At 31.5% G+C, this 27,714-nt stretch overlaps 2 protein-coding genes across 10 annotated transcripts in view; both read right to left on the bottom strand.

The window, feature by feature from the left end:
* The window catches only part of Best2 (bestrophin 2), a 29,809-nt gene extending 13,455 nt beyond the window's left edge, over positions 1-16,354 (bottom strand). The window contains exons 1-3 of one of the 5 annotated variants that reach the window (XM_069058088.1): positions 16,070-16,354; positions 3,020-3,134; positions 2,746-2,917 (exon numbers count right to left, since the gene is read on the bottom strand). In XM_069058088.1, coding sequence (XP_068914189.1) covers positions 2,746-2,917; positions 3,020-3,039 — 192 coding nt within the window. In that variant the 5' untranslated portion in view covers positions 3,040-3,134; positions 16,070-16,354. Of the gene's footprint in view, positions 1-2,741; positions 2,918-3,019; positions 3,135-16,069 lie in introns of those variants that run through there. The other 4 variants (XM_069058080.1, XM_069058097.1, XM_069058102.1 and 1 more) reach the window with 4 other exon arrangements.
* A 1,022-nt stretch (positions 16,355-17,376) lies between these two features.
* Ldh (Lactate dehydrogenase) lies at positions 17,377-25,590 on the bottom strand. Of its 5 annotated transcripts, XM_069058167.1 has the most exons (8): positions 25,576-25,590; positions 24,527-24,553; positions 24,352-24,474; positions 22,656-22,801; positions 22,487-22,604; positions 21,968-22,315; positions 21,661-21,902; positions 17,377-18,067 (listed from the first exon to the last, which is right to left on the bottom strand). In XM_069058167.1, the coding sequence occupies exons 3-8, from the start codon at positions 24,422-24,424 to the stop codon at positions 17,903-17,905; spliced, it is 1,092 nt and encodes a 363-aa protein (XP_068914268.1). In that variant the 5' UTR covers positions 24,425-24,474; positions 24,527-24,553; positions 25,576-25,590; the 3' UTR covers positions 17,377-17,902. The 5 variants fall into 5 exon arrangements, with proteins under 5 accessions (XP_068914268.1, XP_068914255.1, XP_068914240.1 ...); XM_069058154.1 differs by lacking the exon at positions 25,576-25,590 and having other exon boundaries at positions 17,377-17,588; positions 24,352-24,453; positions 24,527-24,704; XM_069058139.1 differs by lacking the exon at positions 25,576-25,590 and having other exon boundaries at positions 24,352-24,453; positions 24,527-24,694.
* Positions 25,591-27,714: the final 2,124 nt, after the last annotated feature.

The raw sequence follows: 27,714 nt of genomic DNA, 5'->3' as shown, positions 1-27,714 counted from the left end.
ACTCGTTTTTATGAGATTGTCTATCTTTCACGAAATGAAAATAACCAAATAAAATTTGAGATAATAATAAAACAAGGTTACTCATTTCGCATATGGATGTCAACATGTCATTTCATTAGTAATACAGGAGAAAACGCTCGCTAATTATTAGTGCTTGTTTAGCGGTTTTTTTGGTGATAAACATTTATTAAGACAAATAATACAACTGACAAATTGCAATTGGATAAAAATTTCACCAACAATGAATGGATATTAATTAATGTGATCAGCAACAAGTAAGCACACAGGAACAGTTTGCAGAATTTATGACTGTGGTATAATAAGAAAACAGCCACACCGGCAGGCTTCAACGCCAAGGAAGACAAGAATTTATGTAAAGTTGGTGCTTTTCGTTGTGGGTGTCAATTAAAGATATACTCGTACATAATAGTATATTATTTAATGAGTTCGTGTGTACATTGGGCTCTTTATGGTACTCGTGGGTCTTTAAAACGCTCGTTAAACTTGCCCACTGCTGCCTTAAAGAGCCCAATTTACACACGAGTTGAATACGACGTTTTTTTTGTTCGACGAGCCCCTTAAAGGCTCCAAATCGCTTAAAATCTTTAAAATTAGCTTGACGTTTCGTTTAGAAAAGTTGTGACATTTATCAAAACCCGTTCACAAAGGAGAAAATTCTCAAATTCTGACAGTGTCGATCGAACAAAAAAAGTAGCTTAGAAAAACCGCAATATCTAAAAAAAAAACCGAAATTATTTGTTGAGTAAAAAAATTCTACAATTTGTCAAGCTTCAGATGAAGTTTGATATGTTTAGGAGTAGATATTTTTGCCCAGTCATAAACTGCTAATTTTACGTTGAAACTCGGTACGGGTGGCCAAAATTTGATTTTGAACAACTTTTTATAAAAACTCCTTTCGATGTCTGAAACGCGAAACAAAATATAGAATTGATGTAGTTCACGATATCGCAGTTGGCTGGATTTCTAACTTTATAAGTTACAGTCAAGTTAAGCACCTGAAAAGATGCAACTTTTGAAGTTCTACGACTCTGCAAAAATTTAATTCTCTACTTCTAAACTTAGCAAAATATCAGGCTGTCTTCATCTTATGTGCGACACACTATACAGGAGACAGTATAATAGTATACAGAGTGTCTCAAAAATGGCGCCCAATCTCCTAAGGGTCTTAAAGAATAGAAGTCTGGGAAGGTAAATCTCAATACAAAATTTGATCAGACCAACAGATTTTGTATAACTTGCTCTTAAATATGGTAATTTCAAAGAGATGTATCTCCTTTATTACCAAATTTTACAGCTGAATTATAAATTACTTTACAATGTTACTTTTTCCAAGACCCCTTTAGGTAGTGGAACAATACCGAAGTAATTCTTTTTAGAGTAATGACCTACCAAAATACGCTAAAATAACAGTGGCAACAATGACCTTAAAGGAGAATTGGTTTAGTTGATTGTGCATACCAACCGATGTTGCCAAATTTGCTTATTTTAAAATGTGTATAACTTAGAAAATAGTCAAAGGAAAAAAATTCACAACGAAATTGAACTCAACTCTTCAAATAGTTTAACCCCTCAAGAGATTGGGCGCCATTTTTGAGACACCCTGTATTAAAGAACAATTTTTATAAGGGTTGATTTGGCGCACGAGTCTCAGGTGTAGAAAACGAGCCGTAGGGGAGTTTTCTATGGAACGAGTGCGCCAATGCCCTTATAAAACGAGTTTTTTGTTATTTTTTCGAATTTGCACCCTTTTTAAAAATTTTAATTCTAGGCAATTTTGTATTAATTGGTAATTCAAGGTAACGGATGCAACTACATCTGCAACAGATGTTAAAAAGTAGAGTTTGAACGTTAATATTGGAAGTTTTTTGGTATAAATGACAATACATAATACAATGAAATATTGATAACAATTTTTTTAGAGATCTATTACACCACGAGTGCTTTAATAGATAGCCATAAACGACTCCAACTTGAATACAATAATAGGCCTATTACAATGCAATCCCGTTCAACTGAGTTAAAGGAGTTTTTGAAATCTAATTTACGAAGAACTTTGCCACGGTTATGGTCGTTATTCACAAAGGTTCGTGTGGTATGAATTGCTGCTTCGCATCCTAGTTTAGTTACGATGGAAATAAGAAAGAACAATCAATAAATCAAGGTCATGTTGTCATATATTATTTGAGGTAAAACAGACATAATCGTAAAATCACTTCATGGAAATGCTGAAAATGATTAAGTAAATAATTGCAAACCTGATCACAATCATTCAGAATTATTATAGCATTGGCTAGTAAAAAACGAATAGTCAAATCTTTTTTAATATTTAAAACACACGAGATCAAAGTTGCACCTTTTGAGCCCCCATATCTTCAACTCTAAAAGATATAGAATGTACCTATTTATTATCTTTCTCATAATTTTCTAACATGAGTTGACATTGTTCCATTGAGTTGTTCCCCAAATTTTGGGACACCCAGTATTAGGGCCCCCTATGCACTGACTCACATCAAACAATTTCAAATTTGTAACGTTAATGATACCAGAAACTAACCTATCCGAACCTTTTGAGCGGACACCCGGTACATATCTATAATATTCATTTCTCTTACATGGCAGCAAGATTGAAGGCATGTATTATACGTTGTATATTACGTTCATTACACATATTTTTTTCTGATATAAAGTTGGTTTCAATGAATAATGTGAATTATACGTACTTACCGCACCCGGAATGCCCGCATTTAAAAATAGAGCAAGAGTGTCAGGCCACGGCAACAGTCTGTATTGTTCCCACCACCTCTTCACCACCAATGTTACATAAAACCCTAATACAAATGACATTGGTATCGTTTCACTTTGTTGACTAAAATACAACCGTATTTTTTCGAATATCCTGAAAAAAGTCACCATAACCAACCATGGAAAGTAAATTAATCATCGTTTATGCAATCGAAAATAATGGATAAACAATGACAATTGAAACAGAAAAACGTACTCACTTTTGTTGATGTTCATTTAATCCGAACCTGTATAAAAAATTTATTGAATAAAAGAGAAATAAATAAGCTACGAGTTCTCTCCATACTAATTTGTAAACGCTCCCTCTCCAACTAAAACAAAAACAAAACCATCGATGTAAGTAAAAAATAATGTCAAATAAAACAAATTAAAGATGTTTATCCCGATTAAAAGGTATTGGATTTTCATGAGAAACGAATTTCAAGAGAAAGTGTAGGTAAAGCCATCCAGTTTCTCGGCGAAGAATGTGTGCAGTATGACTATGAAAATCATTGATCTAAATCCGGATCAGAATTTGAGTTTGTCACTTTTTCATTTTCTTTTCCGTAAAAGTTTCTCTTGTCACAGGCTAGACAATACGTGCAGCTTTTATTCCTATAGTCATGCATTAATAAAATACTCTAGAATCGTACGAGTATATTGGCGACATTTGTGAATTGTATCAAAAATAAACTGGCTAGCTAAACTACTGTTGTATTACTACTCCTACTACTGCTGCTACTGCTACTGCTACTACTACTACTAGGTATAGTATTTTTATCTTCCTAAGGAATTTTGGCTTAAGTCATAAATAAACCGAACAAAGACCCTACTTAAAGAAATTTATTGTGATATTGTACCTGTCAATCACTAGCCGGCCTCCGAGAAAAAAATTACCTGGGGTAGTGCTCAAAATATTTGTTGGAGACCCTCTAGTGATTGACAGGCACAATATGACAATAAATTTCTTTAAGTAGGGTTTTTGTTCGGTTTATTTAGGGTTTAAGTCAGAATTCCTTAGGAAGTTACATGCACTATACTACTACTACTGCTACTGCTAGTGTTACTGCTACTACTACTACTGCTACTAGCATGTATTTCGAACAAAAATTAATGAAAGCCATTTCCTCCAATGTGGATGCTTTAAAACAACAACGATCCTCACCTAGTTTTCTAGTTGGAGAATACGAGTAAAACGCAATTTCGTAGGTATTGAAAGTCATTGTACCGGGTGGGGCATCGTATACGCGCACGCGAGAAATCGAGACTTCTAATTAAAAAAAATTGTCGAAATTTAATATACCTAACTAATTATTGATAAGGTAGGTATATTTGAGAATTTAAAAAAAAAATTTTGTTAATAAATAAGGAAGGCCGTAAAAGTTTTATTAGTTTTCTGAAATTAACTGTTAATTTACCTATAAAGTTTTTACACAAAATGAATCTGTACCTGCTAGCGCATCGAACCCTGGTGGCACAATTACAAATTTTGACTTGGTTAGCTAAATAATTTGCTTTTTTATTTAAACCCAAACCAGACGCGTGATTTATGGCCCAAATGCTATAATTTGCCAACAAAAGGACCATTCACTAGTAGCGGCCCGTTTTGACCGTCTTACTTACAGCTTTGTCATAAAAATGACAGTTTCCATTGTCACCTGAATTTGAAAATTGAAATGTAAAACTGCGTTTAATTCAAAATCTAATTGGTGTTTTTTTCCGCTGATTTCGTAAATAATTATAGGAAGTGAATCTGGATAGGTCAGTACAAAAATCAGAATTTGACTTTTTGGTTTTTGGTTCATTTTTATAATAGGTACAGTTGGCTTAAAAAAACGGGAAATGAAATTTAACCTAATGTGAATTGGAAATTTAATTTGTCAATTTATGTCAATTTGTGTCTGTTTGACAGTAGTATTTCTGACACATATAGGTATGTCGTTCACGATTATTTTAAACACGCAGGAGGCCGCGATATTTTTTTGTTAGATTGGCGTCAGGTCCTGTCATATGACGTTTCGTTTTTAAATATTCGCTTTATTGTCAATTCCGTCATTAATTTAGTTAATAATAATTTACCCAGAACTGCCCTACAAATATGTATGTTTCATTTCAATTACAATTTTACGATTATTGTTCCTAATGCGTTCAATTATTTAAAAAATGTAACAACTTGGGAGCAGTGTTCGGTTGAATTATAACCTAAAATAGATTTATTAAGACAAATCACAATACTGCCAACTAAAATGTCAGATTTTCATAGATAGTCTGAATTTGAAAGAATCGTGAATGGTTTATAAGTGCAATTTTTTAACCTAAATTCTAAAAGGCCGTCAAACTATAAAAATTTAATAAAATCTGACAGAACTTTTTCTGACAGTTCCCGTTTTTTTTGAAGCCAACCGTATACTTCGTCCAGCGAGTGCAATGAAACAATGAGATTTAAAACTCCCGGGCCTTTATTAACGGTGAGCACGCAGCTTGTTCATAAATCGAAATTAGCGAATTACCGATCCAACGATCGATTTTTAAATGACCTTTGCAAAGTCGGGACATCAATTAAATTGCAGTTACTAAAAAATATCAGTAATTACTTGCATTAATTCGGGAATTGTGCCAGGCCGGAAACTTTTGTTGAAATTCCTCAAAAACTTGAGGTGTCGATAGAACTATTCGTCGTTCTCAAGTCTGCACTGTACAATGAAAATTTTTTACTCTAAAGTGAACATATTGTAATATCAAATTTTAATAGTCAATAATTTAATAATGACAGTTACTGCTGTAATGACGTCTGATGACATTTGAATTAAATTTTTACGTGCTCCCAACTGAAACGTATTAACGGCCATCTCGATTTTTTTTATTTTCGATTGCACGGTATATTCGCATGTTAGCAATGTTGCCAGTTTTGAAAACTATTTCCTCACATTGAAATTCATTATATTCAACACTGATGAAGAAACGGATTTCAAATGTACAATAGCGGCCATCCAAAAGTGAACGATAGCTTGCGAACATTTCCGTATTTTTCGTTAGGTTAAATAAGGCTTCATTGGCGTTCGTGCAGCAGGAAGATGCAAGTCTTACTGCAATGTAATTCTCTCACCACAACAGCTAACAACCAGTTTTTTTCTAGCTTTGCAATAGCCCTAGCTGTCTGTCGGAGTGAGATGTCGTGGCATTTAAAAAAAAAAATTCAATAATTTTTTTAACGCTAGTGTCAAACTGTGACATTTTAGGACGCCTATGATTTAAAGTAAAAATCAAACTATTAAAAAAAAAAGTTGTACATATTCGTGAAAGGAATTTTTGAAGGCACCTTTGAAAATTTACACATACAATTATGTTCCCACTCAATAACAGAATTATTTAGTTTGACAGGTAGTTTAGCTATATACTATTGCGGACACGGAATCTTGGACGATTTGTCATTCGATTGACATACAAATTTAAAACTGGTTTTAAGTGCAACTAACCTCACTTTCGGTTTTTGTAATTTTTATCGTACATACTAACATGCAAAAAATAAACTTTCAAATGTCAGATAGTTTCAATTTCAAACATCAATCATAATGACAATAAAGCGTGGCTTACATTGACATTTTTTGAATTGACATAAATTTGACGTCTAAAATTCCGTGTCCGCAACTGTAACTTCCAAAAGCTCTTACGCGTTAACGAAATCCCAAAAGCAAAAAAATAAAATTCTTCATGTTCCATTATTACTCTAAATTTTGTACCTCCTTTGGTGTCCGTCATTTTGGACACACCGATATACTCGTAAAACATATAATATTGTTGCAACTATATTGATTGTTGACGCAAATCCATCAATCGCTTGACATTACTAAACTCTTATCTAACGACCGGTATAACTTTCAATTAATTAAAATTTTCATGTTCACTTTAATTTCAATGTTCTAATGAAAATAGTATTTATCATTACGCAATTTTTGGTATAAAATTCGTACTCTTTCATGAGCATTGTTAATATTGTTTTTCGTTAATCAGGAAAGGTTTCTGGAGATTTCTGACTATTAATCGGAGAAGGTGCCGACGTTTTGTTTGTACAGACTTAACATTCTGAGACATGCATTGAGGAAGATTTCTTTTCTGTCGAACACCAGAATTTCAACATCTTCAACGGACCACACCACCACCATGTTTTGGGACACAGAAATCTTCCTCAATTCATTTTAATTTAGGACATGGTGTTGTTTTATTTGTAATTTCAATGTAAAGTTGTTTTTTCAAATAAGTTCGCATCACACCACCGAGGTTGTTAAGTGTGCACTAACAAAACGTCGGCAATGAACATAACATACCTTCCCTGATTGATGCTCAGAAATCTCGAGAAACCCAACCCTGGTTAACAAAAAACATTATTAACCAAAAAAAAAAACAATAATTTTTATAGACAGTCTATGTTAAAGAGGTGTTAAATAACAAAAGAAAATATTTCAACGAATTAACAATTACAAGGTAACCTTGAACAACCTTGTTCTGAGAATATTTTAATCGCGGATATTACAAGAATTTCGGTTTCAACAATTATAATTTTTAGTCGCTGTCGTCGTGGATTTTAGGGCACGCACCATAATGTCATCTGATTCTACATACTAACAGTGTTGTTAGTCAGTCGTTATTTCGCTAAGGAGAGGCGCTATTTGCATGCATGTTGCGTAGATAATGTGGTATGTGTGTTATAAGCAACATACTGCACTTTTATGTTGAATGTCACGTGAATTCTGAAAATTTATTTACATCACAAGCACACATGAGAAATCAGAAAGAACGAATATTTCAACGCTTTTTATATTTTGTTACAATATTTTTGATTTATTGTTTATTGAGGCTATCAAATACAAATTAATCTATAAAGTAACTCAAGTATTTTATAACTATACCTAACTCAATAGATGCCATTAGAATTTTTTGTTTAGCAGCTACCTAATGTACCTAAGTACCTACACAGATTTCTAATAATGTAATTATATCACAACACAGTATTCACAATTTATTGCAGATAATATTTTAATTGTAACATATCACGCAATTTAATGAAATTTAAATTACGGTCAATCAGTAAAAGAAGTACGTAGTAATTACAGAACTAATTAAATTAACATCTACATCTGTCTGTGTTAACTTAACTTAAAAACCTTATTAAATTTTAAACGTTCCCGTAGAGCCTTGAGCTGAAATCAAGGATAAATAATTACATACTTGTGACCAAACGTGAACTAAATATTAATACAAAATAAGGTCATTTACTTGAAAAAAGATCACAAATTTAATTGCTTCTAGAAGTATCGGTATCATAAATCTTGTACTTAACAATTTTTGATGAAATTAAGACATAAGGTTAAGTAAGTTTATAATTAATCGTATTTAACATGAGAAACAAACAATATACCCTTTTGAATTTTACTAAACATAAACTCATTATACACAAAAATAATAATGTCTAATTAAATATGATTAACATGAATTTATCGTTAAGGTAATTACCGTTAGAGTTTTATCTATGTATTAAAAAAACAGAAATAATTTTAATAACAGACTTGAAATAAATTCACATTATTAACCTTTTGTTATGATGTTCCGCAAGGAGAGAATATCAGACTTTTATGTAGATGCATGTGGTTTCAAAAACAAATACTTATGTATTAACATTTTGTTTTATAATACCTGCTTATTGTTTAACAACGGCATCACTAGTAATCTTGTGAAAGTAATAGGTACGATTGTCTTCATAAAGCCTCGGGAAAGCAGCTTATTGTCCTATTATTAAAAACATTCTTGTCGCTTTATTTTTACTATTTAAAATTGAGAATATATTATTCTTTTTTGCTTAAATTTTTATTGTGACGGACAAAATATTTTCTAAAATGATTTTTTCCATATTTTTAATTAAAAATCATTGAAAGCAAATCCAGTTTTCAAAGTTACAAAAGATCCAACCTTCACTCCTTCAGAAAATGTCACCTTGGATAGAGAAATATTTCCATTGATTTCGATGTACTCACTACACTGTGATAATATTAACAATAAATGTGTAAATGTATTTGTGGCCACAGAATATTTTAAAAATTTCATATAATATTAACGTATTTTTAACAAGATAAAAATTATAGTTACGAGTTCCAATACAGCTCTCTAATTTAAATTTCTTAATAATTTGCAGCTTTCTTTTTAAGAATGCCATGGATAATAATTAAACTGATTTATTTAGATTACACAGGAAGGTCATTGGTATAAAATGATTAAGCTTACCAATATGTATAAAACCTGTCCAAAAATTTTAATTAATATTTCCGGATTAGAAGAAATTAGACGAAATTAGGAAAACCAAATGAATACATTTTATCTATTGGGGTAATTGTAATTTTTATATTTGAAACCAATTTCTCTCTATTATAATACGAGTATATCTATCCACTATTACAATAATTCCCAATTCCCACAGTTAGATAAAGAAAATTTGTGTAAAAATATAACAGTGTTGTTTATATTCATAAAGATTTTAAGGTATATTTACATAACTGATTTCACATGATGCAAATTGACATGGTTATAGAATGATTTACAGTTAATCTACACTATCTGTAAAATTTAAAAACTCTGTTTATTTTAAATAACTAATTTATAGGTTTTAGATGTAATACTCGTACTTAGTAGCAACAGAGAGAGATTTAAACAGAAGTTCAAAATATTGACCATGAAAGTCAGAATGTTCAAGACTGCAATAAAAATTTAGATTTTTTCTTAGTAACTCAAGGTAGAAAATTAAATCTGTAGTGTTGTCCTAATTCATTAAATTGTAAGTATAAAAAAAACAGAAGATATCAGAATGAAATTTGTAATTTATTTGACGAGTTCGTGTGTAAATTGGAGTTTTTTTAGCACGAGTGGGCCTGTTTAAAACGCGAGTGAAACGAGGCGCCAAATCGCTTAAAATCTTTAAAATTAGCTTGACGTTTCGTTTTGACACAGGAAAAAATTCTCAAATTCTGACAGTGTCGAACAAAAAATAAATATTTTTCTAATCTGTGCCAGTTATGTATCATTGGAGATAAGTTACTCTGTATGATAAGCAGTAGTATTTACGAGTAATTCTTCTGTTTATTAGTTAATTTTCTCCAAATAAAGAAAGTGTCTCTTCATTGAACTCAACCCCACTAAATAAAATTATTTTAACAATATTAATAGGGCGGGCAAACAAGAATTTCAGGTTAAGCTGGAATCATTAACGATTAGTTGATAGCATTATCGAAAATGTAATATACGAGTACCTATTTTTTCTAATTCAGTTACGAAAAGTAACCATTGTGATATGTCATTTTAGTTGTCAAACGTGCGTCATTTAATAACTAGTCAAAAAAGTGACATTATATTATCACTAGTGTTAAAAAGTGACATTATATTATCACTAGTGTTAAAAAGTGACATTAGTATTATTATCCCGGAAAATTATTGAAATAGCAGATTTAATTAGAATGTGTGCTTTTCGTAACTAAATTAGAAAAAATCTTGTATGAAACGCGTAGCAAAATGGCTATTTTTTTGCACACGACATGTTGGACCACTCGTTGACACTCGTGGTCAATTGTCATGTCTAGTGCAAAAAAGACGCTCATTCTGCAACTCGTTGCATAAATAGCTATATAAACACTGTTCATACAAAAACTTATTTAAGATTGGTATATACAGTGAAATTTTTTTAATAAACAATTGTCAGTGTCAAAATGCAGTAAAAAAACCACTCTGTACCACCCTAAAATGTGGGCATGTGGACCAGCTGTATAACAATTTTACACCAAATCATAGTTAAGGTTATGTTCACTTCACTTCCCGTACCTTTCTTCCGCGAATTCATTTTCAAAACAAATTTAATGAGAAATCAGGAGAAATCTTTTTCGAATATGAAATAAACTCTCGCTCGTCGGGGCGCAGCCGCAGTTACATTAAAAAAATGTTGACACTCAGTGTGACTAATCGTATTATCATGAAAATCACTGTTTGGCTCATACCAACATGACAACGTTTTGATAATTGTTTATTAAAAAAATTCAACAGGGTAATTGTTTTCCGGGTTGTGCCGCTACCCAGCAATCCAGACGACCGCGGCACAACCCGGAAAACAATAACCCTATTGACAACGGCCATGAAAACCTGCATTCGAAAAAAATTCAATTCTAGCTATGTAACTACAATTCTGTTCACGAAAAAAACATACAAGTCTTGAGAGATACATATTTTTGCTATTTTTTGGCTGTGTAAATTTACTTGATATTCGTTTCCATGTTTACCCATATGAAGTTATCAGGTAAGAATTTACAAACAAATTTTGATTATAGCAGAATTAAAGAACCCACAATAAACCTTGAAAATAAACAATAATACTTAATTGAGGGGGCATTAAGTACACTTTTACTCCGACTGAAATCGAATTATATCATTTATCTGTTACTGACAATGACAGTGATATCAGGTCCTCGTAAATCTTATTTACACAAGCAAAATGTACGTGTCTGCTTTTTCAGTGAACAGAAGTGTACATACCTACATATTTCTGCAATTTACTATACCGTATGTTCCCGGATTGAGTTTGCAAGAGAAAAAAAAAAAATTGATTTTACGCAGAAAGTTCAGAGGAATAACATTTTTTGCTTCATTTAAAACTGTATAATATCAAATAGTTACTGTTTATAGAACTGTTTATCCTCTAGTGTTAATACATACAGGGTGTCCCAAAAATGGCGTATCAACGGTGCACTACGGTGTAGAAGAGATTACCGTAAACGTCAGAAAAATGTTAAAAAAATTCTATTGGACTTATTGGCTGATTTGGCGGTCTTTGAAAGCGGCACTTAACAGGTCAATTATTTCGAAAAATATGTATTAAATTGTCATGACAGCTACCTCTAATCGTACATATTATCACAAAGTACAAGATCATTCACTACCAATATCTAATCTTGCATAATAGAGAATTTAGAAGCTTTGGAAATCGAAAAAATTATTTTAAATCCACTACAAGTCACATTGCAAGGTAATGATGTACGAGTATATCTTTGTTTACATTGTGTCACCGTTAATAATAATAATAACAATAATTCACCTCCGGGTGGAGGTGGGATACGAAAAATAATTCATTTTTTTGTCTGAAAATTTTTTTCCATATTTTTTCATAATTCATTTTTTTGTCTGAAAATTTTTTTCCATATTTTTTCATGTAGGTACATTTAAACATCTTTGATAAGGTAGTAAGTAGTTAGTACGCCAATTTTGGGACATACTGTATAATGCTCGGAATTATAAAAAAATTAAATTTGCATATACCTTTTGTTCAATGGTTACAATTCATGTGTCATGCACGAATACATACATAGATAGAGTTCATCCATTTTCAATATACACTACTAAATCTAGTGATTTTAGTAACTTTTGTGGTGTAATAGGATACAACTTTTTTTCTATTGTAAATGCAATGTCTCAGACTTTCCCTCCGCCACCCGGCGGCACGGCAATTTTGCCGGAGTACATACACTATTACGGATATTACTATCAAGTAATAGTGCAGTGCTTATCAACATAATTACCGGCGTCTCGTCTACACATTTTGACTTTGTTGTGTTTTATTATGTTCTGTGTCAATGTTAAGGAACTTCCTCACGATGTGACATGAGTATAATAATATACCTTTTTGAATTTCAACTACCAATGTGCTACCTAAATCCAGAATTTTTAAATTTTTAAAAAGAGATTGCGGTACTATTCCCGTTGCTGAAATTATAAGTGGTAAAATCGAAAATTTTCTAAACACCAAAGATTGCTCATAGCAACGGAGAGCTCTAAATATTTATTAATTTTTGTGTTATATGTCTGTGTTATATTATGTGAATTTGGAACAGCTATATCTAAAAGATATGCTTGCTTTTGTTGTTTATTTAAAATTATAATGTCTGGTCTGTTATGCTTAATATGAATGTCAGTTAAAACTGTTCTATCAAAATATAACTTGTAATTGTCATTTTCCAAACAACTTTCTGGTGTATAACTATAATGTGGTTGTGTATTCTTTAATAAATTGAATTTAACAGCTAAATTCATGTGTATAATTTTAGCGAATATATCGTGACGTTTCTTATATTCGCTTTGAGCCAAAACGGTGCAAGAAGAAATGATGTGTTTAATTTGATAATAATAAGAGGTTATGATGTACGATAATTGTCATTTTTGACAAATCTCTAATCGGGTCCCGCAATGAAGGAAAATAAACTAGTCTTGAATATTTTACTTAAAATAAGTATGGTATCTACAAGTTAATACTCGTATTATACTGGGTGTTATGGAAGTCCACGTAATAAATTTAATCACCAATATAAATCTTCAAAAAAAAATTTGTTTTCATACATATTGATCTTTTTTCATCGAATATTTTTTTTACATTTTTCTAACCCCTCATTTGACACTTCGCTCATGAGATAATCATCAGTTGAAACGAAAGAGTGGGTGAAAATGTTTTTGTGCGATCATTTAAATGCATCCTCAAAGTTGGCGTTGGAGAGTCGATTGAGAACGCACCACTCGTGTAAAACAGCTTTAAACAGCTTATCCGTGATCCTTTATCCGTATAATGCGTTCACAATTGAGTCTTCAACGCCAACTTTGAGGATAAATTTAAATGAAGGCACGATATATATTTTGCTGTTTTTCATTGGAGTGTTTTAATAGAGTATTTTTTTTTGTGCTTCGTTATTATTATTAATGGATGTGTATTTATATAAACACATGAGTGGATATGATTTTTAGGGTTCAAATTACATTTAATTTTAACTCTGTTTTGAAGAATTTGCGGAAAACATGATAAATAAAAAAATGTTTATTTTAATGAGTCCTGTTGGTGGTTAAATTTATTACATGGACTTCCATAACACCCGGTATACAGGCATTGAAACCAGAAAGTAGGTCTACCTTAATAAACTTAAACAGATTTTAACGAAAACCCGGTCTTGTATTAAAAAAAAAAAAACGCACGACGGCGTCGTTTCCATTCTGTGCCTGTACCCCCGACCCAGAAATTTTGAAATAGATCAATCTATATAAAAAGTGGATTTATCAACTTACGGCAAAAATCTCCCCAACCATTCGGTAAACTGGCATCTTCCCCAAATTTTCACCATTTACTTCCCTTTTTTTTAAACACCGGTGAATGCTTTGTTTTGTCTCTAAAGTGAGCTATTTTCTCTTTATAACTTTGCTTGTGACCTCCATGATATCGCTAGTTAATCGTATTTTTTCAAATATAATTATAATCTGACAGTGTCAAATTTTTTGACAAATTCAAAACGCCTGCTCAATATTAGAAAAAATAAAACACTTTATTTAACAAGATTGTGTGTAAATTGGGCTTTTTTTGGCATGAGCGGGACCCACGAGTGCTAAAAATGGCCCAATTTACACACGAACGAGTTGAATACAACGTTTTTTTGTTCGACGAGCCCGTTAAAGGCTCCAAATCGCTTAAAATCTTTAAAATTAGCTTGACGTTTCGTTTTGACAAGTTGTGATATTTATCAAAATCCGTTCACACAGGAGAAACTCTCAAATTCTGATGAGTGTCAAACAAAAAAATATATTCGTTACAATACAAAAAAAAATCCCTAACAGTAATGTAAATATATTGAAAATGAATGAACTGTATATAATTGTCTCGGGAACAGAAATCCACTTTAATCTTTTGAAAAAAAAATCAATGAGTGTGAGTACCTACTTAACGATAACACCAAAATGAGGCTGCCCGAATTAATGTTATGAAAATACAAGGCAAGCCATACGTGCCACAGTTGAATTTAACTATGTATTGTTATTAATTAAATGTTAATAAGCAAGCATCCTATTAGAATTATAAATTTAAGGTTATTGAACTAATATCGGGAACTCAACAATTTTACAGGTGTTTTGAATTTTTCCAATAAAGTACATACCTATTTTAATTGTAAAAGCAACTCTATTTTTTTTTTATATCGATATACCTACATACAGGGTCTATCAGAACTGGCGGACCAAAATAATACGGTGAATTCATCATCTTCTGGGAATAATAAGAAAAATGTTCAATCTTAAATAGTGATTAGATAAGAAGCAATTTAAACTGACCAATCCTGTTGTTGATGTTAAGTTACCTATAAATTAGTTTTCCTGCTTTATTTGTAACTATGGATGCATTTCAAATGATGCATGTGCATTGTTGGGTACTTATCCGCTTTGTTTGTGCAGTGACGGACGTTTTTAGGTTATAGTATTTTTCAGCTTATAGTATTTCTGCTAGGATGTTCCCTATTGGGAAAACGAACTGCGTCCTCCTGAGCAGCAACTGTAGCACTCTCATCACACTGTCCATATACTCGTAAGACAAGCATATCAAAATATTCTGAAGAAGTAAACATTAAGCGTTTTAATGACTTTTGTAATTTTCACAAAATAATTTATTATGACATAATATTCAATTATTATGTCTTTGCAACAATCAAATTTGTTTCGATAGTTACTAATATAATCTATATCTATATCTACACGCGATTGGTCAAGTAACAACGTTCTTATTTTAAAATCCAATGAGGATAGATTTTTTTAAATATTTTTCCTATTATTCCCAGAAGATGATGATTTCACCGTATTATTTTGGTCCGCCAGTTCTGATAGACCCTGTATAAATGTCACAAATGTCACAAAGATTCATATGCTGTTGCTTTCTTGTAATATTACTATGTATATATTCTGTTTTGTGGATAGTGTAGATTATGTGAATAATTTGTGGCGGTGAAGTTCTTTGGTTTAACAACTAATAATATTCAAAAAAGTTATTATACATCATATTGTTGTTTGTATTATTAGGAAAGATTACTAGAAGATTCTGAACTCTTGTATATCACATAATGTAACACCCATTTTATATTGTCGATAAGAATTTTTCTTGAAAGACTCGTTTGAAGCAATTAAGTGACGCACCAACAGCACAAAATATGCATTTGTTCACATAAGCACAGAAATAACACATATACAGACTTACATTGATGGAGTTTATAAATGAAAATAAAAATTCGCTGCAACAATAAAACCGATTACATTCTCCATTTGTGCAAGTTTACGTAAGATACGTCCTATACCTACATGAAATGCTTCAAGGCTTAAAAGCCATTTTCTGCAGAAAATTCTCCGCTCGAATTATCTTTCTTTTATTAAATAGTACTTAACTTACATTCCCAATACTTTCCAAAAACAACCAAAAGTACTTCCGTTAGGAACTTGTCCTGTATATGTCACTGTCATTGTATCACAATGGGCTTAAGCCCCAACTTACACAACACGACACACATACATCATACAGTCTTCACTTCTGTTATATCTTATATGTCACGTTAAGCATTTGTGGACGGTATTACTAAATACAGGTACTAACTAGAACGTCACACCACGATTAGTGCGGACTCACTGGTTCCACAGCAACTATACAGTCACTAGCGTTGTAGGTGAACACACAGGTGTGTGTCTTAGTGGGGTAATACACTAGCTGTTGTACTCATATCAAATACCTACTATTGTAACTTCAGCTTTGTTGCAATTCCAATAATTTATTTATGAAAGTAAAAAGGTTTAAAAGTTTTGTGTCATTTTTACAATATAAATAATTTTTACAATACAATTTACAATTATAATTCTGATTTGAACTGTTTTATGTTATCTAACCATTTTGAAATTATTGTACCTACAATTAGCTAAACTGATGGATGAGTTAATTGAAATGATATATAAATAGATTTTATGAATTTTTATGTTTAGTGTTTTACCTTTAAATTTTCGTGAAATACACGCTTGAAAAATTATTATCTCTCAGTCACATTCCACTTCACAAGCCTTTAGTTTGAATTTTAGGTAACAGCAAATTATGAACATTTTCTAAAGTGTTGCTTTTCACTCTTTTGGTTTGAACAGCAATATTTAGTAATTTTATTGTGTCGTTTTTCATTTATTTATGCCAAAAAGTTATTATAATCACTCATACAATTTTTTATAAATCCTATTGTTTTCTGTTTTAAGTCCTTAGGTCAATATACAGATGTTTTTTTTTGTTCAAAGCCTCCTCACTTTTGGTTGCTTAAAATTAACAAAATTATTAATGATGCATATTTGCGATATACGGGTTATTCTAAACGATTGTAGTCGAAGTAGGCCAAGCCCATGTTATTACATTTTTGCCGCTTTCATGTGAACTGTCAGTTTTGTCGCTGTCACTGTCATTTTTTAGATGAAAAGTGCGGTGATGGGTTTTTTTATTTATTTTTGTTAAATTAACGATTGAATCCAGAAATATTGAGTTGTTTTGCACCCAATTTAACTTCCGTGTGTGAACGGTGTGTACTCACTTATTCACATCATTTTGATGTTTTTTTATGTGGAGCGGCAACCATAAATTTTACATTCAGTTTTCACGCCTACGTCGACTACAATCATTTACAACAACCCGTATATGTAGATACAATTAAGGAAGTAAAAGAAACACTAAAATCATGATCATATACACAAAAATTTATTTATGTGACAAAATAACTCAATTAATATTTGATATCTTTCTGAAGTTTTTCCATTGCGTCTGCAGATATTTTCAGTGCATTGAATTCATCCGGTTCCAAAGCAATTTTAACGACTTGATTAACACCATTTAGACCAAGAACACAAGGAAGTGACAGAAATGTATCTTGTGTTAAACCAACATGTCCCTGTGGAATTCAAAAATTACAGGAACATAACGAAATCAAAATGTTAAATAAAATACAATAAATAGCAGTTTAATACTTTTTCGTAGATAACAAAAATCATGATTATATTTCTATAAAGCAAAGCATCACAAAACATCTAATATCTAAAAAACAACTAATCCGATTTATTACTGGTCGAGTTTTTATTTGGTGTTTGTATAATACTAATTAATATTGGCCGCAATTTCCTACTCTATTATTTACAGATTTCACCACTATTACTTGACAAAGAGTTGGTCCTTAACCGTAAATATGTAAACACTTAAAAGTTAAATTTACAACTGTAGACTTCTTTGAATTTCATCTATAACGGTGGCTGACTTTATTAATCTATTTCTTTCTTCCTCGTTGAGGGGTTGATTTATTATGTAATTAATGCCATTTTCACCCAAAACGGCTGGAAGTGACAAAAAGACGTCTTGATTAATGCCGTGATGGCCCTACAGAATAACCAGAAGGAAAAATTATTCTCAACAAAATAAAAAAACATAAAGCATGTGACATTTGTTAGGGTAATAATGTTTTCGACGCACTTGCACATTTTTATTGCAATAACACAATTACAAAATTACACGTACACATAAATAGGTAAATAAATAAACAGATAAATATCTTTAGTGAGTAACTGAGTACCTACGTCAAAATATCGTAAACGCTGTTCAAAAATCACAAAACCATTGTGATGCAAATGACTTATCTGTCACTGTCATAAGTAATAGGAAATGTCATGAAAAATGTGTGTTAGTTGCACCACTATGGCTTTTTAATTTTTGAACAGCTAAATACATAAATGTAAATTATTTGAAAGCATTTTTTTATATTGTTAAATCGTTTTAAAGCTTAAGATTAAGTTGCACTTCGTGCATTAAAGACGCTGATTTTTGCAATCTAGCTCGTTCCGAGTCATTGAGAGGTTGCATCACAACGTAAGATACTCCATTTTTGCCTAATACAGCTGGTAAAGACAAAAATACGTCCTCCTCGATACCGTGGTAACCCTGTTTGTTAAAAATATAAAAACGATGTTATCTTTTTGCAAGAAAAAAAAAAGATTTATCAAATTTTCAAAAATAGTATACTCGAAATGTTTTGGATATGGATTGTCAAACTCAAGGTCGCTTAAAACTTATGATTGAACTGTACATTAGTGAGATCTGTCATAAATTCCAATAACCTTATTGGCGCGCCTAGTTGCTTTTGCTGGTAGTGCCAACTTAACGACAAGTCCCCAATCCACATCCATAACGTTCCGACTATACCATTAATGCGATGTAACATTTAAATTGAAAATATTTGAACTTTCTAGTACCGGTATCTGTATCTCCGACAAGTTTGTATTTAATCGAAAAACACCTTTAGTTTAATTTTACTTATTTTCCTTTGAAAATAAGTACAGTTCATGGTCAAAATGTCAAAAGTTGTTAGGTGTAAGGGACACGTTTTATTTTTGCAAGCGTTCTATTTAACTCGCTTTATTTGTTAGAACTACGAGCAAGCTAGTGTTATAAATTTTTGCACACAGATATGTACTTGAAACCTGGAGTAAACGAGGCCATGTAGATGAAAATCGCGTCCAATTTTTTTGTAAAGATACAAAATTCTCTACATAAAAGTCCGCGAAGGCATATATCTAAATTTAATGGTTTAAGCTTGAAAAATGATTAAAGTTTTTTGTTTTTCGTTCGATTCGGGACGTATTGTAAAAACTACACACGCGGCACGCGTCGTTATTAGTGAGTGCACGACTTGGGTCGAAGTGACAATAATAATAATTGTAAATGGTATTTACTGAGTAAGCAATGACAACAGCTGAAACATCAACATCAACCCAAACTATAGTAAGACATTTAGTTAAATCGGAAAAAAGCATAGTGGAGTGGCAAAAGAAAGACATTAAAAACAAGAAGCTACTGAAACCAACACGTAATCGAAATTAAAAACTGTTTGAATTACCATAATGTACGAGTATGTATACAGGGTGTTATGAAAATTCACGTAATAAATTTAATCACCAATATAACTCTTTAAAATAAACATTTTATTACTTACATATTGATCTTTTTTTTTAATCGAATATTTTGTTTACATTTTTCTAATCCATAAATTGACATTTCGCTCATGGGATAATCATTAATTGAAACGAAAGAGCGAGTGAAAATGTTTTTACAGTTTTTTGAAGAAAAAATGATCGATGTTCTAATACTAACAGTTTTTACTGTTTTTCACTCGAGTATTTTAATCGAGTACTTACCTAATTCTTTTTTCGTGCTTCGGTATCAATGGATGTGTAAACACATGGGCGGGTGTGAATTTTACGATTCAAATTATATTTAATTTTAACTCTGTTTGGAAGAATTTGTTTGAAAAATGGTAAATAAAAAAAAATGTTTATTTTAACGAGCCCTATTGGTGGTTAGGTACATTTAATACCTATAGTTCCATAATACACGGTACGATTTAAATTGTAAAAGCAACGTTGTTGTTTTAAAAACATAAAAGTATGTTTATAAAAAAATTTATGTACACCTATTACACATCCAAATCAGAATTTCACTGAACCATAATTTTTTAAACCTAATTGTTGAGTTTATTTCCACTTTTTCTCGAACAATAGAATTGTAAGGCAACTCAATTTGCTAATAATTGCTAATACCTAAGTTAATAATTTTTTGAAATTGCATTTCATTAAAATTTAAAATAACATGTTCTTCTAAAACTTCTAACAATTTTTATAAATGGTCGATCAATTAGTTAGTTTTTTTTCTTTTACATATTATACCTACCCTTTAAACTTTAACAAAGTTAAGGATCAACTTTTTCATATGCTGCAATGCAGGTATACAGAGTGTATTTGAAATACGTGTGTTAATTTTAACCAGTGGAAGAACTCGTCAATTTATGAAACGTTTCTCTATAACATTTTGAAAAATTCGCAAAAGTTTTCCAGGATTTTTTGCCCCTTAATTTTTAGCAAACGAGTAATTTTGTCTCTATTTTTAGTAACCATGAGAATTTTAATTTTTTTTTTTTCTATAACAATGTAACTTTTTTGACAAGGTTCCGTTTCTATCACAACAGAAAATTTTCGCCCTTACCCATAGGCGGGTATACACTTTGATGGTTAATTTTTTCAAAATTTTAAATCAACTTGTAACGCTTTTTCGTAAAAAAATTCAAATAGAAAAAACGTTTCATTTAACAAGCTCTGCTACGTGTTAAAATTAACACACGCATTTTAGATACACCTTGTAGTTTCTATTTTTTTATTTTTTATTTGGAATGTTGTGAATTTTTAAAATACCTCTAAGGGCCGGTTGCACCAACGTGAGTTAAATTTAACTACAGATTAAAATATACGAAAACATTGTTAAAATTGTTAAATTTAAATGGCGTTGGTGCAACCGGCCCTAAGTATTGTTTAAAGAAGCAAAAGAAGGCAAAAATAACAGATTTTAAGACGATAAAACTGTTTGTTATACAGATTATGATAAAGTGACGCACAAAATTCAGAAAATGTACAGTATTAATTTTTGGAAAAAAATGCAAAAACACGTCAAACAGTTTTTAGAGTAAATTCTTGCTTTAAAGTCTTGTTTATTTCGTTTTTTATTAATTTGGTTATTTTTTTATGTAATCCCTACTTAAACTAGATTTTTATAATCCAGAAAAATAAGCTCTATCAAATAATATAATCGGAATCGTAGCTTCCCATTTGGAAAAAATATTAATGACGTCATAACTATGACAAATTTGAGCCAATTTTTTTTTTGTATACTATACGTTAAAAGCCGCATAATTTAAAAAAACTCTGACGTGTTTTTGCATTTTTTTCAAAATTAATACTGTGCGTTTTATGAATTTTGTGCGTTACTTTATCATAAGCCTGTATAAGACAAACAATGTACACACACACTCTTTCATTCCCTTTTTCCTTATCAACAGTTTGATGTGTTATGGAATTAAGTGTACAAAAACTTTTTTTTTTTGTCTTAGTATCAACAAATTCTAGTTTTTCTAAATTAGCAAAAAATACCTTAACGTGTACTGAAATGGCATGGACGTTGAAGGAGTTCTTTAAAATACTGTGTGCCAATGATGCCACGCTGAGACCGATAGCCCAGTTAGTATAACCCTTCAACTTGATGATTTCATATGCGCTGTGTATAACAACTTTGTGCAAATCTTCCCAATTCTCTGGATCGTTTGGTGTTCCTATTACAGGATTTAACTCGCGCAATCGAACACCGGCAATGTTTAGTCCTGACCACACAGCCACTACAAACAACATCATGAAAAGTTGAGAAAAATTATTTTATCTACCTATATTAAGGGTACTTTACCGCTGCTGTCCCCATGTTCTCCGATTACCCAACCATGACAACTGCTAGGAGCAACACCAAGCTTTTGTGACATCAAAAATCTAAATCTCGAGGAATCCAGATTCGTTCCTGATCCTATGACCCTATTCTTTGGTAATCCGCTAAGTTTCCAGGCCACGTAAGTCAGAATATCGACAGGATTACTAACAATCAGTAAAATGGTATTGGGAGAATATTTGACCAAGTTTGGGATGATATTTTTAAGGACATCTGTGTTACGCTGTACCAAATCCAAACGGGTTTCTCCTTCTCGTTGACGTACGCCAGCTGTAACGATGCATAGACGCGAACCGGCACTCGCAGCATAATCTGAACAGTAGAAATGTACAAAAATTAAATAACAGTGGATCTCTACAGTTGTGGTGTACTTGTCAACAAAATCAACATTCCGATTACAGTTATCAAAAAATAAACATTGACAATTTCCTGACAGAACAGTTAAAGAGTGCTAGGTGCACATATTATGCAGTAGATACCCACCGGTGCTAGCGTAGATTTTTGGATTTTTTAAAAACAACGATCCGTGTTGTAAATCTAACATTTCACCCAAGAGTTTGTCTTCCATACAGTCGATTAGAACAACGTCATGTGAAATGCCCTGTAATAACACTTCAGTTAATTATAGTAACTTCTAGTATCGTCCTAGTACCTGAGCTAAAACGCTGAAAGTACAAGCCATTCCCACTTGACCGACGCCAACAATTGTAACTTTATTTTCACTGTCTTTAACTGCAGGTGCCACCTCGGACAGAAGGGCATTTTTAATTCCCGACGCGGATGTCATTTCGGTTTTTTCTATAATAAATCAATTAAATGATTATTTATCTATACATACACACCCATATGTAATCATATAAAACATTTACACAAGAAAAATATTGATTACATTATGTACTAAAAAATTTAAAAAAAATTGTAATGTCAAAATTTGAAAGTTGCCTACGCAATTTTTAAAAGTTACAAAATACCTACGCACACCCTTTACACATCGTGCGTATAGAGGTAATAGTTATTAATTTCTTTTCTTTTCAACAATACGCTCACTTATAGGTAAGTACAATTATCCTTTTAACAATGATGTAAAAAACACTTTTTGAATTATTTCGTACATTATCTCAAAATTATGAAATGTTAGTTAATAATTTTTATACCCTATTTCTATACCCACGACATGATGCTTTTTTCAATTTTATGAAAATTATTAATTATCCGCGTAATTATGACAAGGAAGTGATCTACTTTAGATCTTACAACACTTTTGCGGTGGAGCTAACTGTGAGAAACATTCAAACATTGTTGTCTACAATTTGTTTGATCACGAAAAAATAAACCAAAATACGCAGTTTGTACAAAATAATAATTTTATGACGGTATGTAATAATAATTAAAGTACCTATAAATCAAACGAATCAGTAGCTTGTTGAAAAAATATTTTAAACAATTCGAAATGTAGAAATACAAACAACAGACTTTTTTATTTTAAAGACATAAATATATTGTGGCGATTTTTGTATTATTCTTATCCGCTTACCGACAAAAAAAGCTTCGAATAAAACACACACGACCAAGCTTAAAACTTAGCGGCAGACTGGAGCAAGGTGACCTTTTATATCAAACAGAACCACAGAACTGTTGCGCATGTCTCTTGTTGAAGACAATTTGCAGAATTACCTATTGGAAACACCCAAACGAGCTGAATGTCACGTTGGCTTTTAATTGCATGTGTTGCGAAATGTGTGACATTTTTCGTATTGTCCAAATGAAAATTTAATAATGAGGTTTAAATACCCACCTACAATAAATCAATAAAATGAAGATATTTCCGTAAATACCGCACAGTCGCAATTTGGTGCAATCATGCATATTCTGAAGCAATATTATACATCGTAGTAGGTATACCCAATAAAGTTATTTACTTTGGTTGTTTGTGGTATGTGGTTCAAAAACATCAGTGGTAGAGAGAGAAACACGCAGACGTGAGCATACGCATGTCTGTTTTTTTGCGATGCGTCCCAAATATACTGACGATAAAAGTTATTTTCATAAAACGTATGTTCGACCGAAATTTTTTAAATTTCTACCCTTGTCGCATAAACATAAAGTGTTTACTTGACTATAGGTATAACAAAGTCTGTTTTTTTTTCTTGTGCATGAACGTTTAGCTACACACAAAAAAAAATGGATGAAACATTTTGAACATGAAACTTGAAAAATATGATTTTGTCATGATTTAAAAACTAAAACATGCACTGGAGCACTACCATTTGATGCAAGTAAGGATAACAAAAAATGTTAATTATCCTATTATTTAGTAAACATAGAATGTAGTTATTAAAATGACTTACCTTTCTGTGATTTTCTAGATTCAATTTGTTGGGTAATCTTAAAAGCAAAAGATGTATTGGGGTTAGCGTTCATTTTTAAAACGTTGATATATAAGGTAGATACTGTAAAAAAGTCAATATACGCTGGATTATGGTTAAATATACAAATAGGTATAGGTACAAGACAGGGACGTACCTTGCAAACGTTTTACCTGAAATCTCACTGCAAAATCATAATACAAATATATAAATAACGAAATATAGTTTGTATAAAATCACTAATAAATACGTTCTACCGTTAAGCTAACGAAAGCGAAAATTTAAGTGTAAATATGTACATATGTTTGACATTTTACATCATTACAAAAATGACAAGACATGAAATGTTTTAAGTGACAGAACTTAACTAGGTACAGCCAAGGTACAGCCAAATTTAAAAAAAGTGGTCGTCAATGTCATTTCATTCAATTTTATGCAAAAATGTGACATTGACGACCACTTCTTTTTTTAATTTGACTGTAGGTCTGTTGTGAAGTAAACGATAATAATGTAGGTATTATACGAGTAACAAACAGTGAAATTCTATTCTGAGCTGTAAAACGCGAAAAACTACAAAACTTTAATACCTGTTGTATACAGTATGTCCACGGATTGAGTTACAAAGAGGAAAAAAATATTTTTAATTTTTCAGAAAAAGTTACTCTTGAAAAAATGATCTGCTTGTTTTCAGGCTCCTAAAGAAGTTTTCACGTTTGGGCTGGCTGTTACAATTTTTTTTTTATTCGCATTTATTTCGAAAATTTAGAGTTTCTTAATTAAAAAATCATGAAAAATTTGAGTAGGCGAATTTTATCTTCAAAATCACATAGCTACCTACTGCAAATGTGCTTAAGCAATTTATAAAACGTCAGACTACACATTAAAACGGTGTAAGTGTTGATAAACTTCTTCTTGTAATGTTAGCTCTACAAGAGAGAACATACTTACTTAACCTAATTCAATGTTCTGGTACTGCCGATCAACAAATTTAACGAAAAATATCCTAAAACAACTATTTCTCATGTGGCCCTCCGAAAATGACTGAAAAAATTTGTGGAAACTGGTTCCATTCTAAATGTTAAAAAAATAAGAAAACATTTAGACGAAAATGACGAAGCATCCGTTTTAGTTTTTCATTCAGAAAATCCCCAAATGTCACTTAGAAATAGATCTTTACAAACTGGAATTGAGTTTATTATCACTTACACTGTTTTTCTTTTGGTTTTCCTCTTTTGACAATTGTATTTCACTATTTCTCAAAACTATTTCCTATCTCTATTAAATGTCACTGTACTATCGCGGCCATCTAAAAGTGAACGTTTTGTTTTTACAGTTTGATTTTTACTTTAAATCATAGGCGTCCTAAAATGTCAAAGTTTGACACTAGCGATAAAAAAATTATTGAAACTATTTTTTTTTAATGCGACATCTCACTACGATGCAGACAGCTAGGGCTATTACAAAGCTAGAAGAAAATTGGTCGTTGGCTGCTATGGCGAGAGAATTACATTGCAGTAAGACTTGCATCTTCAATATAAAGAGGGGTTGGCAAGAAAACAGGCTTGAGAGGCCAATGCGAATAGGTGTTGGAAAGGTTTCTTTACTAAAGTTTACTTTCACTTTAATAATGTATTAATTACTTCTCAGTCTCATTTTTATTAAAAATTATTTATTACAACTTTTTATTATTAAAATAGTAACGCCTGCTGCACGAACGCCAATGAATACAGCCTGATTTAATCTAACGAAAAATACGGAAATTTTCTCAAGCTATCGTTCACTTTTGGATGGCCGCGATTGTACCTATTATCCGTTCACGATTGTTTCAATTTTGGACTGTCTATGAAAATCCGATATTTTAGTTGACAATATTGTGATTTGACACAATAAATCGATTTTAGGTTATAATTGAATACCTAACACTGAATCAATTAGGGAATTGACAACAATGCCGTTCACGATTGTTTTAAACACGCAGGAGGCCACGATACTTTTTTTATTAGATTGGCATCGGGTCCTGTAATATGACGTTTCGTCTTGTTGTCAATTCCCTAATTGATTTAGTGTAATTCAATTATAACCTAAAATAGATTTATTATGCCAAATCACAATATTGCCAACTAAAATGTCAGATTTTCATAGACAGTCCGAATTTGAAACAATCGTGTGTATTATCTAATTGGGTTTGCAAATAATAAGCAAACACGGTTTCATAAAAGTTAGCCAATATTTCTGAAACTTTGCATGGAGTGATGATTTTACATTGTGAACAACTTTTCTTAATGACGTTTTGCCGTAGTTAGTACAGAACAGCTACTTTACCTAAATCAAAACCACCAAGGCCTCCTTGATTTGAAACTATCGAAAATATACTTAAAATTAGTTTCAAGCCAAGTAGGGCTTAATCCCCAAATATGAAATTCCAATTTAATTTTTTTTTGTCGATCATACCTCTTTGTAATTCAATCCATGGACATACTGCATACGAGTATAGCAGCATCAGTGCAAACTGGGGAAGAATAATTGAAAATATATATTTTGATTGGTGAATTCTTTCGTGTAGATCCGAGTAGGTATTTCAGGAATTAAAACAGGGGAACGTTTGTTCAATTCAACGCAAAACAATCCTACATCGTCTAAGTCAATCGTCTTTTTTAATTAACATACTCGTACTTTACCCAAATAAAACTAAACTATCTATCCATCTATTGTATCTATTTCAAAAAGTTTAGTGGTTTGTAAGCGTTGTAAACGGACGCAAGAATGTAGCGGCATTGCCAGAAACCCACACAAACAGGTTAATAGATACATTTTTCGAGAGTTGCACATATTGTATACAAGAAATTTGAAAGAATCGTGACAAAACAAATGAATCGGAATATTATCGGTATTAATTCAAGAAGAAAATAACTTCAACTGTTTCCGTTAAAATCATAATTGTTGTCCAAGTTACTGTATGAAGCCCCAATGCAAATAAAAACAAAAATACTGATAAACTTTGAGCGACTGATTGATTTGCACCATAGTTTAGAATAAATTGCATTACCTTCTACATATTTCTTTTTATCATTTCAACGGAGAAAACGAATAATATTTTTCTAGAGTAATCTGAAGTTTTCATAAACATTTCTTTGCCAACGAAGGTAGGTAAATCTACCTAGTAGAAAACAGACGCCATAATAGATGTAAGACGAATAAAATAATAATAAAACAGTTTGACTTTCCCTCAGATTTCAAAGGTAAAGAGTAAAATCAGTTGAGCATGCAGAATTGTATTTGTTACCGCTAATATGCGAAATCTGGTTTTATGCACAATATCCAGAGATTTTAGTTAATATACATACA

Source organism: Tenebrio molitor, chromosome 1 (genome assembly GCF_963966145.1).
Source record: "Tenebrio molitor chromosome 1, icTenMoli1.1, whole genome shotgun sequence".
Taxonomy (NCBI): Eukaryota; Metazoa; Arthropoda; class Insecta; order Coleoptera; family Tenebrionidae; genus Tenebrio; species Tenebrio molitor.
Note: the sequence above shows the minus strand (reverse complement) of the source record. Positions and strands in the feature narration are given on the sequence as shown.